The sequence below is a fragment of the Penaeus vannamei genome, chromosome 3 (genome assembly GCF_042767895.1).
Source record: "Penaeus vannamei isolate JL-2024 chromosome 3, ASM4276789v1, whole genome shotgun sequence".
Taxonomy (NCBI): domain Eukaryota; kingdom Metazoa; phylum Arthropoda; class Malacostraca; order Decapoda; family Penaeidae; genus Penaeus; species Penaeus vannamei.
Genome location: NC_091551.1, coordinates 10,940,237 through 10,953,309, shown reverse-complemented (window position 1 = coordinate 10,953,309; position 13,073 = coordinate 10,940,237). Strand labels below are relative to the sequence as shown.

Sequence of the window (13,073 nt, the reverse complement as noted above, 5' to 3'; positions counted from 1 at the left end):
TTCTGGACTAAGTATTTTCAAACCTGAACTGGGCACACACTAAAACTTAAAAATAAATAAATAAAAATATAAATAAAGAAAACATTTCCTAACAGAAAATAATGCACCATACCTATACAAGTCCATGACAGTACCTAAGATTTGTAAGAAAATGCCCTCCCTGTAATGGAAGATTTATGGAAAAAAAATCTTTATGGAATATCTGGACTCTAAGAGAGTAAGTGACCAAAGATCTCAACTTCTCATTTATATAATGCATAAAAGACAGAGTCAAACAATAACAATTTCTTCAAAAGACAAACAAAGAAAGAGAAAAAAAAAGGAAAAAGAAAAACAGAAAAGAAAGAAAAACGTATACATATATATATTACATCATCATTCTATATAGAAAACCATTGCAGACAAAACATTCAATATTTGCATGATGGCAGATCAGTTCTACCATAAAGGCAAATTTGATTCTCTATGTTCTAATTCAGAAGAAAAGAGAAAAACATACAAAAATTCTATTCCATATCCCATTTTCTCTTTGCTCCCATGGACAGGTACACATTTCTTACATATTAAACTTATACTGTAATAAGCCTTCATAATAAACATATATTCATATATATATATATCTATATATAACAGTACCAGAAGACTGCATACAGATCACTCAACAGAGAAACAGCAAAGCAATTTATTGAGATGTGATCTGCAAAACAGCGTGCATAGGAATATTGCAAGTCAGACCACTTTGATACTCCCCAGTTATACAAAGCTCGCATACGTTCAGTGGTGTGTATGTGGAGGGGGCTGGTGACAAAATATATCAAAAGGTGGTGGGGTTCCTTAGAAGTAAATCAGAATTCAGTATTTTTCTTCATATCAGCTTATGGTCACATGGACAGCAGTCAGCAATCACCAACTATACACAGAAAATGGGATCCCCATTTTTTAAGTCTCTAACGTTCATCCATCAAAAAGATATTACATTCATTTCCACAGACTTTTCTGTATCACTATACAATCAGAGAAAATAAACATGGCAGGTTTTTCCACTGCTGATAAACCACATGAGCTCATTTATCTATGCTAAACTGGCACATTTCAAATAAAATAAGAGTCCTGTTTATAATGACCTCAAAGCCCTAGAAAGAAAATATAAAATAAGTTTCATTTTCATTTTTCTTTACACATTGAGCTGCCATTACTGTCCATACATGAATTCAAAAGTATTATCAAAATGTGACATCTCTCTTCTACCATAATCGGTGTACTCAATCAGAATTAAATTCTCATTATAAAACTTCCTTGTTTTCTCTCCCTTTTACCCTCTATTTTTCATTCAATTTCCCAGAACACTTCATTGTTGCTACTTCTACAGCAATGGCCTTAATATTTTCTTGTAATAATAAAAAAGCAATACTCAAAAATACAATTTCCACACGACAGTCTTTCCTAATACTAATATTCAATCAACCTACATCATGTATTAAAATGACATTTCAAATAAATATCTAATACTTTATTTCCTCTTCTATGTTCCATTCACCATACTGACAACCTGATTATCATTGCTATCAGCCTCTGAGGTGGCCACAGGAGCGCGCAACAACTGGGCATACTGCAAGAGGACCTCTCTCAGGGAACGCCATAGCTGTGGAGTCCCATTGTTGCTGGCACCTCCTACTTCCACCAGGTGGGGATACAGTCCAATCAGCTGTGCCCAGGTCATACTGTCCACTGTCAAGGAAGAAATTGTATTCATTAACTCTATGGCTGCTATAGTTAAATAAATCCTATTTGATTTTCCTTGCCTACCAGTACAAAAACTTTTGTTTTTCAACCATAAAATACTTTTCTCCCAAAGTGTTAATCAGTTATACCCACTCCTTTTAAACTACTACAGGCTAAGAAAATATTGCCATGAATTGCAGAGAAACTATTTCAAAGAGAATTTTAAGATTAATATTTGGATGTGTACAGATATACCTCTGATACCATTCAACATAACTTGTACAGATTGTTAGAATGCTGAATCTACTTTATCATAAATATGACAACTGATGGGAGAATGTCCAAAATTCCTAACATGCACAAAGTGCACAATACAAGTAAACTATGCATGATGGTTTCCTGTGAGGTTTATAACATAGTTTGGATATTCACATCGATTTTCCAAAAGACTTCTTTAAGATCTCTTAATGTTTATCCTCTAACTCTGCGGCTTGCCTGGATCAATTACCTCACTGATGATATGCATATTACCACCCCCTCCCGCCCTCCCTCCCTCCCCCTCCTCTGTCCTCTCATCCACTCCTTTCTAGCTCAACCTGCAACACACTTTCTGCTTTTCCTCACCCCCCCAACCACCACATTTGGCATCCATTCTTGCCACGGCAAATTGTGGACCTAACAACGTTTGGCACCATAGCTTGCCAGTCCCGCTCTATTGGCTTATTGAACGGAGATTGTTTATCTCCTCTAGTGGTGGCAACAATCGTATGGTTAAACTTTATGGCACTGTCACGTAAAGTGAGGTTAAACTTCACTTTTTTTAAGTTTTTAAAATGATAACAAAATAAAAGTTTTTAGGTGCCTATGTTGTCCGCAAACTACCAATTGAGCCAGGCACAAATGGGGGAACTCATCCTCATCCTCATCTTCATCCTCCTCATTAGTAACTCTTGTTAACAATAACAATAGTAATAAAAAAACTCTTTGCATAAATTCAAAGACTTATGTAAATAGATAAGGCCAAGTAGGCCAGTAACTGAATCTTAATTGACAAGATGATTCTGGAGCAACATAAGTGTGAACATATTTAATAATAATAAAACAAAACCCCAAAGGACAATACAAGTATGCAAGTACTACCAACATTAATAGATTATCTACATTCTGAGGTATAATAACAACAGTTAAACCATTAACTATCATGTTCATTATAAAATTCAAAAATCTAAATGCATTTTTATATAACTCTGGAATATCAAAAAAATAAAATAAAAATTATGATATACTACACAATAAATAGGAAAATAGACATGAAAACAAAAATAATGAAATATAAAATAAAAAAGAAAATAGAAATAAAAATAAAGAATAAAAGAAAAGGAAAATAGAAATGAAAATAACAATTATAAAGAATTAAAGAAAAACCTTGTTTTCCTGATATAACATATGAATAAATCTACTTTGAGCAATTACCTTTCTCAACTGGTGCGGTCTTTAAGGACTTCAACAATGTTGCTATGGCCTTTAATACAAAGCTTATTTCAGCTATTCTATGCCTGAAAAATAACAAACATTAGTAAAATGCCCATATCAAATATGGTGCAAAGCATTTACAACTGCAAATCAAATCTTATATGTAAAACATTCTTGGAAAAGCATGCAACTGCAGAGTCCCAGCACACTATCCAGTGAACCATATTCATGTTGACAAATGTAGAAAAGTTATGAATGAGAATGAATATCCTCACAAAACAAGAGATGTATTTCACCAGTATGAAATACATCTTCATCAGAAATAGATGTATTTCTGACAAAGATATTTGAAACCGGTCAAATACATGTCTTGTATTGTGAAGATATTCATCATTCTCATTCACACCTTTTCTACCCTATCCAATACAGGAAATACAGACCATAAGAACAAATAAATCCACAATAAAAGCATAGAACCCCAAATCTTGCAGGAAAGACATACCTTGGCAGTGGCGCCTTCCCACTTAGCTTCTCATCTTCCACATACTTGACAAGGACTTCTCTAAACCGATGAAGCAGAGATGTGACAGCCAATTTTGTGGTTGCATGAGGAGCAGCTCCTAATTTATCCATGTTTCCTGTTGAGCCTTGAGCTGAAGTCAGATGGTGAAAAATAAATTACTATTGTAAAACTTTTAATGTGTATTAACAAAAGTTTGTGTCCTTTTTAATTTACAGTTGCTATCAAAATAATTACAGTAGTCTATCCATGATCTCCTTCAAAGGAATCATTACAATTATTCAAGAGAGCTTACTTTTTTCTTTTTTTCCTCCTTAAATTTCCATATCATCTGATTTATCTCTACAGCAGAAAAGAACATAAAACCTAAAACAAACACCTTATAAATTATGTCCACATCATTCCATAAATAAGGTGTAAATAATACAAGAAGTGATCACTGACCTAAGAATCAATAGTACATCATCAAAAAACTCATACCTGAGCCATCAAGCTTGACATCAAAATCAGTCGGTGCCAGTAACGAGAACTGCAGGAGGGTCTCAAAACATGTCTTGGCAAACTCCTCTCGCAGCTTGAAGCCTTCACACTCTATAAAAGATGAGTTTCCAAGTTATAAGGATAATTCCTGGTTACTGCCTGGAATATTAGGTGAGGTTTGGTACACCTACTAATTGACTCCTACATGATTAAGAGCTGGAGCCATTTATGTGCAAACAAAATTCACAAAACAAAATTATTGTGACCTGTGCAATCACTCAGTGTCAAAGAGTTAATATTCACTGCTGTCATTACCATCACCAATTTTACAACTATTTTCCAAATTCCCACTTCCAAATGTCATAACATTCTCACCTGAATCACCTCCTGATGCAGATTCTATTGAACCTTTATTAAGTAGTACCATAATGGAGACAATAAAGTCACTAGGAGTTGTGGAAGCGTATGGTAAGATTTCCTCACGTATGAGTTCCACTACTTGGCAGTCTATGCTCTCGTCTCTCTCCGCATCTTCACTGCTTTGGTTTGCTGGCGGTGGGCTGAAATGGACAATATATACATTTTTATTATCATTTATTTATCATTTCTTATTATCATCACTTTACTATTGTCTACTTCCTCACATTTGGTTTCCTTTTTGTGATTTTTTCCTTGCTTTCTTTGACTCACAATATCATTTACTCCATCTAAATTTATATCTTCAATCAAACTAATGATGCTCCTTTTAATATGGTAACTCCCCTGTCAGCATCATGGTGGTAAGCTGGAGTTTCCTGTTTTCTAAATGCCTCAGCTTAGTAGATGTCATTTTTTATTGGGTAACTTCCCACCTTAAGCCAAAAGTACCAGCTTAGTGGGGTTGTTAGTCCAGTGACTCTTACAGTTATTTATTACAAATTCAATCTTCTCCTATAAGGATTTATCACTAACCTTGAGGTCCTTTTTGGGAGGAGCATATATTCATAGGGTTATTTGTAACTAATCAGTTGGACTCTTATGGCTACTTAACTAGTGACAAAAACAATGACATGTGTACTTTCTTGCTTCATTTGTTATCCATTTGCTTGGTTCTCTATCAATCTGTTATGCTTCTATTATACATTTCTTATTGTTTCCAGCTATCCACATTCCCCTACCTATTCCTCCTTTTACACATTTTTCTCTATATAACTATTAATCCACTTACTGCCAAAGTAAAAAGGTTCACTTTGGAAATGAGACAATACAAAACAAAACAATACAGAACTTATTCACCTGTCAGTTTACTTCTCTCCAATAACCCTTACCTTTGTTATTCAGTTATACATGCATCTACCCTGCTTCATATTTATTCTTAATAAATGAATCTATAATTCTTCATAATGAAGTAGCTGAAATAGATTCTCACCTCTCGGAAAATAGGAAACTCTCAAGGGCAGTGGCCAAGACAGGCCACATTTCCCGAAAGTGAGTCGGATGTTCTCTCGCAAGTTGCAGGCCTTCCTGTAGCACTGCCAGGAGCGTTGTAATAGCCAGCTTCCATGTGGTCTGTGCCGGGCACCGGTACTTTTTGTGGAGGGGCATTGTAATACCCTGTGAAATCAGGAAATGTCAAATGAGTTAGAAACCCGATACATGCATATTTAACAACATAAGGATACTGGTAAGGAATCAAATGCACTGACAATTCATTTAAAAGCTTCCTTAGAAAATGCATATTGTGTGATCTACCAGAAAATATTGATGTCTTGCAATTACAGCTCAATTTCAATGGCTGATTGTCCTTCATCTACAGGGGGGAAAATAAGCTATCTAGGAAATACATAGAGCCAGACTGAGACAACATACTTGTATAATATTCTTCAAGACTTGAGCCTCAATCACCTCCTTCCAGGCACAGGTGGTTTGGTACAGAGTCACCAACATGGACATGGAGCGCTCGGCAAATGGCACGAAGTTCATGGTCACCCAATCTGCCTGTAAATAAAACTAACGTTTGCGAGATAACTGATACATCTTCATTTGGGCCAAATGTGAGAATTTCTTAATAACTGTTACAAGATCATTAAATTCCTAAAAAACATATACTAACTACCTATCTATACTTAATACATAACAGGTTGTCATATTATCAAGAAGTACCTAAGCATATGTTGCAGACCCCAATATATGAGCCATAGTCAAGAAATATTACATCTTGTGTTGTCAGGGAAAAAATCATGGTGGATACCTCACTGAGTAATTACTGGACAATGTTTGTTCTTCTCTGACTTCAGTCATGCCATCCCACATCTAATGCTCTTGACTATGGCCATACATGTTCACAAAAGATACATGAACAAAGAAATACAAACACTTTTGCATCCTCATACACATGTAAACCATGAAAAACAAAAAAACAATTCATATCAATAAAAGTAACTTTGTACACTTACAAACATACACACAATCTAACGCTACAACACATCTACTTACCGAACCCTTGGTAGTGTGCGGTCTTGTGAGGACATTCCCGTAACTTGGAGCTTGACAACTGTAGTGTGAAAACTGGAGAAGTAGAGTGAAGAGTTCTGGAACCATAGCTCTGGATGATACACTTCCTTCTGTTATCTTTGGGACAATAAAAAAGGAAAAGTGGATTCTTCAATGAACATAAATGTAAAAGATTTCAAGAACTTTAGAAAAAAAACATATAAGTATAAGACTGAAATTGTGCATATTTTTGGCTCTTTTTGTTTTCCTTGTTGAATAAAACTAACTTCAACAAAGTACCATTCCATCACCTCATGTTTTTCACAAACCATGATTTACAGGAATCAAAATCTCATCAATCACAACATATAAACTCACCTCCTTCTCTATTACTGTGAGAGCCTGCAAGACACCCTCTTGTAGAGGTGTCACTACAACATCTGTGAATGACGGGTGAATGAAGGGAGAGGATTCCCCATGAACAGGAACTGATACACAGCCTGAAAGCACTGCTGCTAGTCGGGTAAAGTCACTAACAACAAATCTGTGAGGTAAGAGATACAACTTGTTAGTGCATGTTCCTATCTTTTTAAATCCTATATATGCCTGTTCCCAGTATGTATCCTATTTTTCCTCTGATTTATCAGAGAACATTGTAGTACCTCAAATTACCGGTAAATTAAATGATAGGAATTAAGTATCTTATTCTAGCATACAATCTACACCAATCATAATCCATGCCTAAGATGGACCACCACAAACAATACTCATCATCATCATTGCGGAGCTAATACCAATGGGGGAGCATCGGTGCATCCACCCTTCGCTTCCACCTACAAGGATCCTTCATAGCCCACTTACAATGACTTTAGACAGTAGCTCTGCCCAGTACCCAGTCCATGCAAGTGTTGAAAATTGTTGGTGCAAGGACACAGCACCACAAATACTGCTACCTTAATTTGTAGCATTCCTTTTCTCTCCTTCACAGCAACAACTCACCTTGGTTTTATATGCTGGAAAAGGTGTGGGAAAATATGAACCAAGGCAGTGAGGAATGGCTGAGAAGGGATATATGCATCAGAACCTCTCGTCACTTCTTCTGGTGGAGGTTTGGTCACTTCTGTCCCAATGGTGTGCCACACCTGCAAACAAGGGAGGTGCAAATTTAGAGATTCATCATGAACTCAAGTTTCTTTGGTCTGTCAGCATTTATAATAACTTACCAAAATATGTCTTTGTATAGCACTGATATTGATGCTCTATTCTGTTATACAAATATGAACAAGTATAATGTGCTATCATAAGAAAAATAAAAGTTTAACCCCTTGGTGTTGGTGATGGTTATAGCCTTCACAACATAATAGTTTATGATGTTTAAACACGTCATGACTCGCAGTAGGTGGGCCGGCTGTACACAGCTTAGGCCTAGCCACCAAGTCTAGGATGTTATGTAATATTACATAACCACAGGGTTATCAGAAAAAATGAGAACACCAAACAAAATCACTCTCACTCTGAATTATCATGCAAATACAGGTGAAGACTCACTTTCCAAGCAGTGTTCCAGTTTGCTATGGAATCTTCTGGAAGGGGAGACTGTAGACTTGAGGAGGAACTCAAGTCATCTGATGAACCTGATGAGACAACAGTAGATGACCGTCCTGCCTGCAGCATCTCCTGGAGTGACTTAAGAGCAGCTAAAGATACCTGTTGAAGAAAAGTTTGGCAAATTACCGCAACAGACATGTGTGCCATTCCCTACTGCAATAATACTTATAAATCTCATTCACAAACTCATTTGCTCATTCACTCATTCATTCAATCATTCACACCCTCTAACTTACACCTTTTATTCTCACTCTCTAACATTCTCACTCTCATCCTCATTTACTCACTCAATAACCTATACACCAACTCACTTCCTGCCTTCTTATAATCTTATCTTTGAGTATCTCTGCATCATTCACAAAAACAAAGTCTCATATAAACCAAGCTCAGTATTTGAACATCCCTATCCAATCCATTCCACATTTTGTCACCTCTTACCTCATTGCTTTTGGAGAGAGCCGCTGTATGGATGAAGTCCAGCAGAAGAGCCCATGCCCGTGGAAAGTCGCCCAATCCCTGAAGAATCTTCTGCTTTGTACTGAACACCCTCGCTACACCTGACAGTGTCAGCACCTAGTAATTAAAGAGTGTTGGTCAGTAATGGCTCTGCTCAAGACATAACTGATGCTATAATTATGGACAACTTACAAAAAGCAACTATCAGCAGTATCTTCTATTTACATCACTGACAGCCAAAACTCATTCCAATTTTAAAGTTGATGAAATTTATTAAGTATCATGAGTAATTTGGGGAAAATAATTTATATTTGTTTTGTTAATCAGCTTATTCAGCTACAGAAAAAAAGCTTTTCTGCATCTAATTGAATCTTTACTAACCTGCGTCTCAGCCCATTGTTTCTGCTGAGTGTTGCGTGAGTGGTGTATCAAAATATTGCCACCTTGGTCCACTTTGTCTGTGCTTGCAGAGTCCGACAATTGACGTACTTTGTCCAGCAGAGGGAACAATACCTTTGGATTGGAACAGAAAATAAGTAAAACTGATAATTTCAAGTAATATCTCTTGTCCACCTACTTACTACTCTTCATTATTCTAAATTATCTTCTAAGTGGAATACCATACCTGCCACAAGACTGCTTGCCAAGTTTGGTTGTGGAGTAATGCACCATGAGCTGCAATTGTGGAGAATAATGTCTGACCTGCAGACTTGCGAACTGCCGGTCTCGAGTCAACACATAAATCACCTAAAAAAGAGAATTCTATTAATGGCCACCTAATTGCTGATATCACCAGGTCAATTTTCCAGCAAAATTTTGCAAAGTTTAATGGTTCCACATTCTAGACATTAATCTTCTTAAATATTACAAACTTTTAATCAAAATTTAGGTAAACTGAATAAAGATCATTCAACTCATTCCAAATACAAAAATAAATTATCCACTGTGACAAATCTAAAATAAAATGAACACTTCTAACAACCTAGTCTAGCATAGAGGCACATCCACAGCTTGTCAAAAGGTGGCATGTTGGGTACCCCAGGGAAGTCTGGAAATACTTGGTTGTCAGACGTCAGGGAGGCACGAAGCTTTTCTTGATTTTGGTAGAAATAGTCTGAGATGTTCCACTGAAATAAACAAGGTATCAGAAAATTAGTAATGGAAATTTGTTGCTTTTTCATTTACATCAACTATAAACAACAGTCTAACTTCTGGCAAAACAAACTGACAACCAAACACTTTCAAATTAACAACAACTAACCATAAGGCCAATAGCAGTGAGAGAGATGTTCAGCTCCTGAGTCTGAGAACCAAACTTTGCCGCTGTATCCACAGTGAGAGGTAAGCAAGCCCATGGCATGAGGGGCAGGAAATCTGTTACCACCAACTGCAAGCACTGGAAGGCCAGTCGCACCAAATGCTCACTGGAATGGAGTGGAATAAATAGGAATCAACTAGAATATACCAACACTATGATAAACTTAAAATGATGAAACTCTCCCTGCAGTGACAGTCACCTTAATCTGTCCCTTAACTATATTCATATTATCCAAATACTCGAAATATACTCAATTGCTCCTTATTTCTACTTGCCATACTTTGTATATGTAGTTTTATGACACATCATCCATCCACTTTATATTTCTGTAATACTTTTAGATAACCCACAAACATACCTGTGATTGTCATTAATAGCCCCAATGATATTAAGGATTAGAGGCCATCCATGATGTAGGAGCTCCCCACAGGAGTGAAGGATATGCAGGAGGGACTCCAGCTGCTTTTGCCGTACATCAGGGTGGCCCACGAGTGATATTTCTGATAATGGCGACAACAAAAGTGTCTGCAGTTTCTGTAATCCAAAAATACAAGAGAATTAGAGTATAGAAGAAGTTATTATACATCTACATAACTTAAACTATGAGGAATATTTTCTATTCTAAAAGCAAATATGTTAATGTTTGTATCTTTCTCTTTTTCTTTACATTTTCTAATATTTTCCTCCTTCTGCTTTGTTTCCAAATAAAATAAAACAAACAAAAAAGAATAACTACCTGATTATCTTTCAAAGGAGGGTTGTGCTTGTGCGTGAGGGCAGCCTTAACCAAGTAGGTAACAGCCTCCACGCCCCACTCTCTCATCCGTACATGCGGATGTTGGCACACATCCAAGAGGTGATTGGTCACCGGCCTCCACAGCACTTCCACTCTTCCAAGGTTAACAACCCCTGTGTAAGTAGGAGATTTTATAAATATGTTACAACTAGTATGTTCATACAGTCAAATCATATCATATCAGTTATCCATACTCCTATTAGATGCTTCACATTATCACTTATCACAATATACATACAGTAACACTTTCATCACAACCCATACATGATGGCATCACAACATGCATCACTACCACATTTATCACTATCACAGCTCACTTCACTATCACAACCTATAGTTGCTGTATATTAAATCAGCAAAAATAATTTAATCTAATCATACTGTTATAGCTGAAGGTAAAAATATATAATACAAAAAATGTTAAATCAATGTTACTTGAGGGTATAGCGCATTTATCAAATTTTTGGTTGATCTAAATTCTTATCTATAATATTATCATCAATGTGTTTATGTTCATGTACTACAGTAACTAGACACAGTGCATAAATGTGAACAGATCAAGGCAAATCCTTTACATGAAACCTTAAATTTAGAAAACATTAAAAAATACAATTAGTCTAAGAACACCTTTGGACATGCTAGCTTTCAAATAATACATATAGATCTCTAATTATTAGTATTACTTATTTTTCTTCATGTTGCTTACTGAAATATGCTATAAACTCCATTCAAAAAGTAACTGCTCAACATGAGAACCTTACCAGTTTCAAGCAATTTAGCTACAGCAAATAAAGAGGGTTCTCTGTTGGTATACGCTAGCTCCATTGACTCCCGAGAGAGCTGGCAGAGTGCATCAATAAGGTGGTGAAGGGCAACGTCATCCAAATGCTGAGAGGACTCAAAGAGACGGCTCAGCATGGAAGACAAAACAGGAAGGTCTGCTATCACAGCTGTTGTTATAACAGCATTGGTCTCTGTTGTGCTTCTTCCAGCCTAAGAGGAAGATTTAAGTGATAAAGAAATTAGAAATGATTGAGAAAAGTAGTTCAATTATGTTGCTTCAATGTTTTACTTGTTATACTATCTTTTAGTGTTTAAAAAGATATTGTGCTTGGTTATACTCTTCATTCTAATCCTCATTACATAATGTATTAATTGATACATTTTGGGAAAATTAATATATCTACACTTGAAAAATATTATCAGAGTCTCACCTTTAAACTACCCCCTGTGGATGGCTTGAGTCCTAAAATCCAAACAAGATGCTGCAGTGTAGTCAGAAGGAGATGCCAGGCTGCCCCTAAGACTCCCCCATGGCAGTGGGCCATTGAGAGTGTCGCTCTCATGCACTGCAGGTTCTTGTTGGTAAGCATCACTGGGCCCTGTTGTGCTCCTACAGGTAAAGATGGGGTTGCGAGAGCTGTCCCCACAGCTACTACCTGGTGTCGTACCTGTAAGGAGTACTGCTACTGTAAATCACTTCCATTATGTATAGCATAGACAAAATTATAAACCTTAATAATTGCATGTCAAGACAACGAAGTTTTCGATATAAGATAAATTGGAAAAATAAATCTCATGTAAAGAAATAAGACAGGTCTAAACTCCATTTTTGTAATATTCTGTCATTCATGATATTGATGAATATTCTTCCATAATAAGTTTCTATATGCAATAGCAATGAGGAAGGCATCTACTAAATCTACACAATATAGCGACATACCTCAGCGTCATAGTACGGGTGCTGAGATTCGGCACTGGGTGAACGTTGATGCCCCCGAGACATTGATGAAGATGCAGCTGCAACACTCGCATTATTGAGGACTGTCAAAGTGTAGTGTGGTGGCAGACATGACTTGCAAAGGGCTGTGATGAAAGTGTCACGAGGGGTTGTCAGCTCTAGTTTACCTGCTAAACTGGCAAAGGTCTGGAACAAACGAGGAAAGTTGCTTACTACTTCCAGATAACAAAAGCAGAAAACAATACTTGATTGATGCTTTACGAACTTTTCATTTTCATGCTCTTAAGAACATAACAATACCATGTAGAGCCCATGACAGTATTAAAACTTATAAAACATATACTTCTCTCCCTCCCTCCCTTCTTCTCTTTCCTTTTCTATCACTTCAGACAATTAAACACACCTGCATAGCTTTAAGTATATTTTCTGTGGCAGCTTCATCTGTGCAGGCTTCTAACAACACAGTCAGTGCTGACAAGAGGCCACA

General features: G+C 36.5%; 1 protein-coding gene across 7 annotated transcripts in view; it reads right to left on the bottom strand.

Annotated features, from left to right (window-relative positions):
• Positions 1–341: 341 nt before the first annotated feature.
• mon2 (Mon2 homolog, regulator of endosome-to-Golgi trafficking) overlaps positions 342–13,073 on the bottom strand; it is a 34,191-nt gene continuing 21,459 nt past the window's right edge. For 3 of the 7 annotated variants that reach the window (XM_027380497.2, XM_027380501.2, XM_070141096.1), the window contains 22 exons: positions 12,990–13,073; positions 12,569–12,772; positions 12,060–12,308; positions 11,607–11,838; positions 10,786–10,958; positions 10,408–10,583; positions 9,993–10,155; positions 9,714–9,858; positions 9,357–9,478; positions 9,113–9,244; positions 8,714–8,848; positions 8,216–8,374; positions 7,667–7,809; positions 7,046–7,211; positions 6,671–6,805; positions 6,044–6,184; positions 5,604–5,788; positions 4,571–4,755; positions 4,196–4,306; positions 3,698–3,848; positions 3,196–3,278; positions 342–1,728 (listed from right to left, as the gene is read on the bottom strand). The exon at positions 12,990–13,073 is cut by the window's right edge and continues 71 nt beyond it. In XM_027380497.2, coding sequence (XP_027236298.1) covers positions 1,523–1,728; positions 3,196–3,278; positions 3,698–3,848; positions 4,196–4,306; positions 4,571–4,755; positions 5,604–5,788; positions 6,044–6,184; positions 6,671–6,805; positions 7,046–7,211; positions 7,667–7,809; positions 8,216–8,374; positions 8,714–8,848; positions 9,113–9,244; positions 9,357–9,478; positions 9,714–9,858; positions 9,993–10,155; positions 10,408–10,583; positions 10,786–10,958; positions 11,607–11,838; positions 12,060–12,308; positions 12,569–12,772; positions 12,990–13,073 — 3,480 coding nt within the window. In that variant the 3' untranslated portion in view covers positions 342–1,522. The remainder of the gene's footprint in view (positions 1,729–3,195; positions 3,279–3,697; positions 3,849–4,195; positions 4,307–4,570; positions 4,756–5,603; positions 5,789–6,043; positions 6,185–6,670; positions 6,806–7,045; positions 7,212–7,666; positions 7,810–8,215; positions 8,375–8,713; positions 8,849–9,112; positions 9,245–9,356; positions 9,479–9,713; positions 9,859–9,992; positions 10,156–10,407; positions 10,584–10,785; positions 10,959–11,606; positions 11,839–12,059; positions 12,309–12,568; positions 12,773–12,989) is intronic. The other 4 variants (XM_027380502.2, XM_027380498.2, XM_027380499.2 and 1 more) reach the window with 3 other exon arrangements.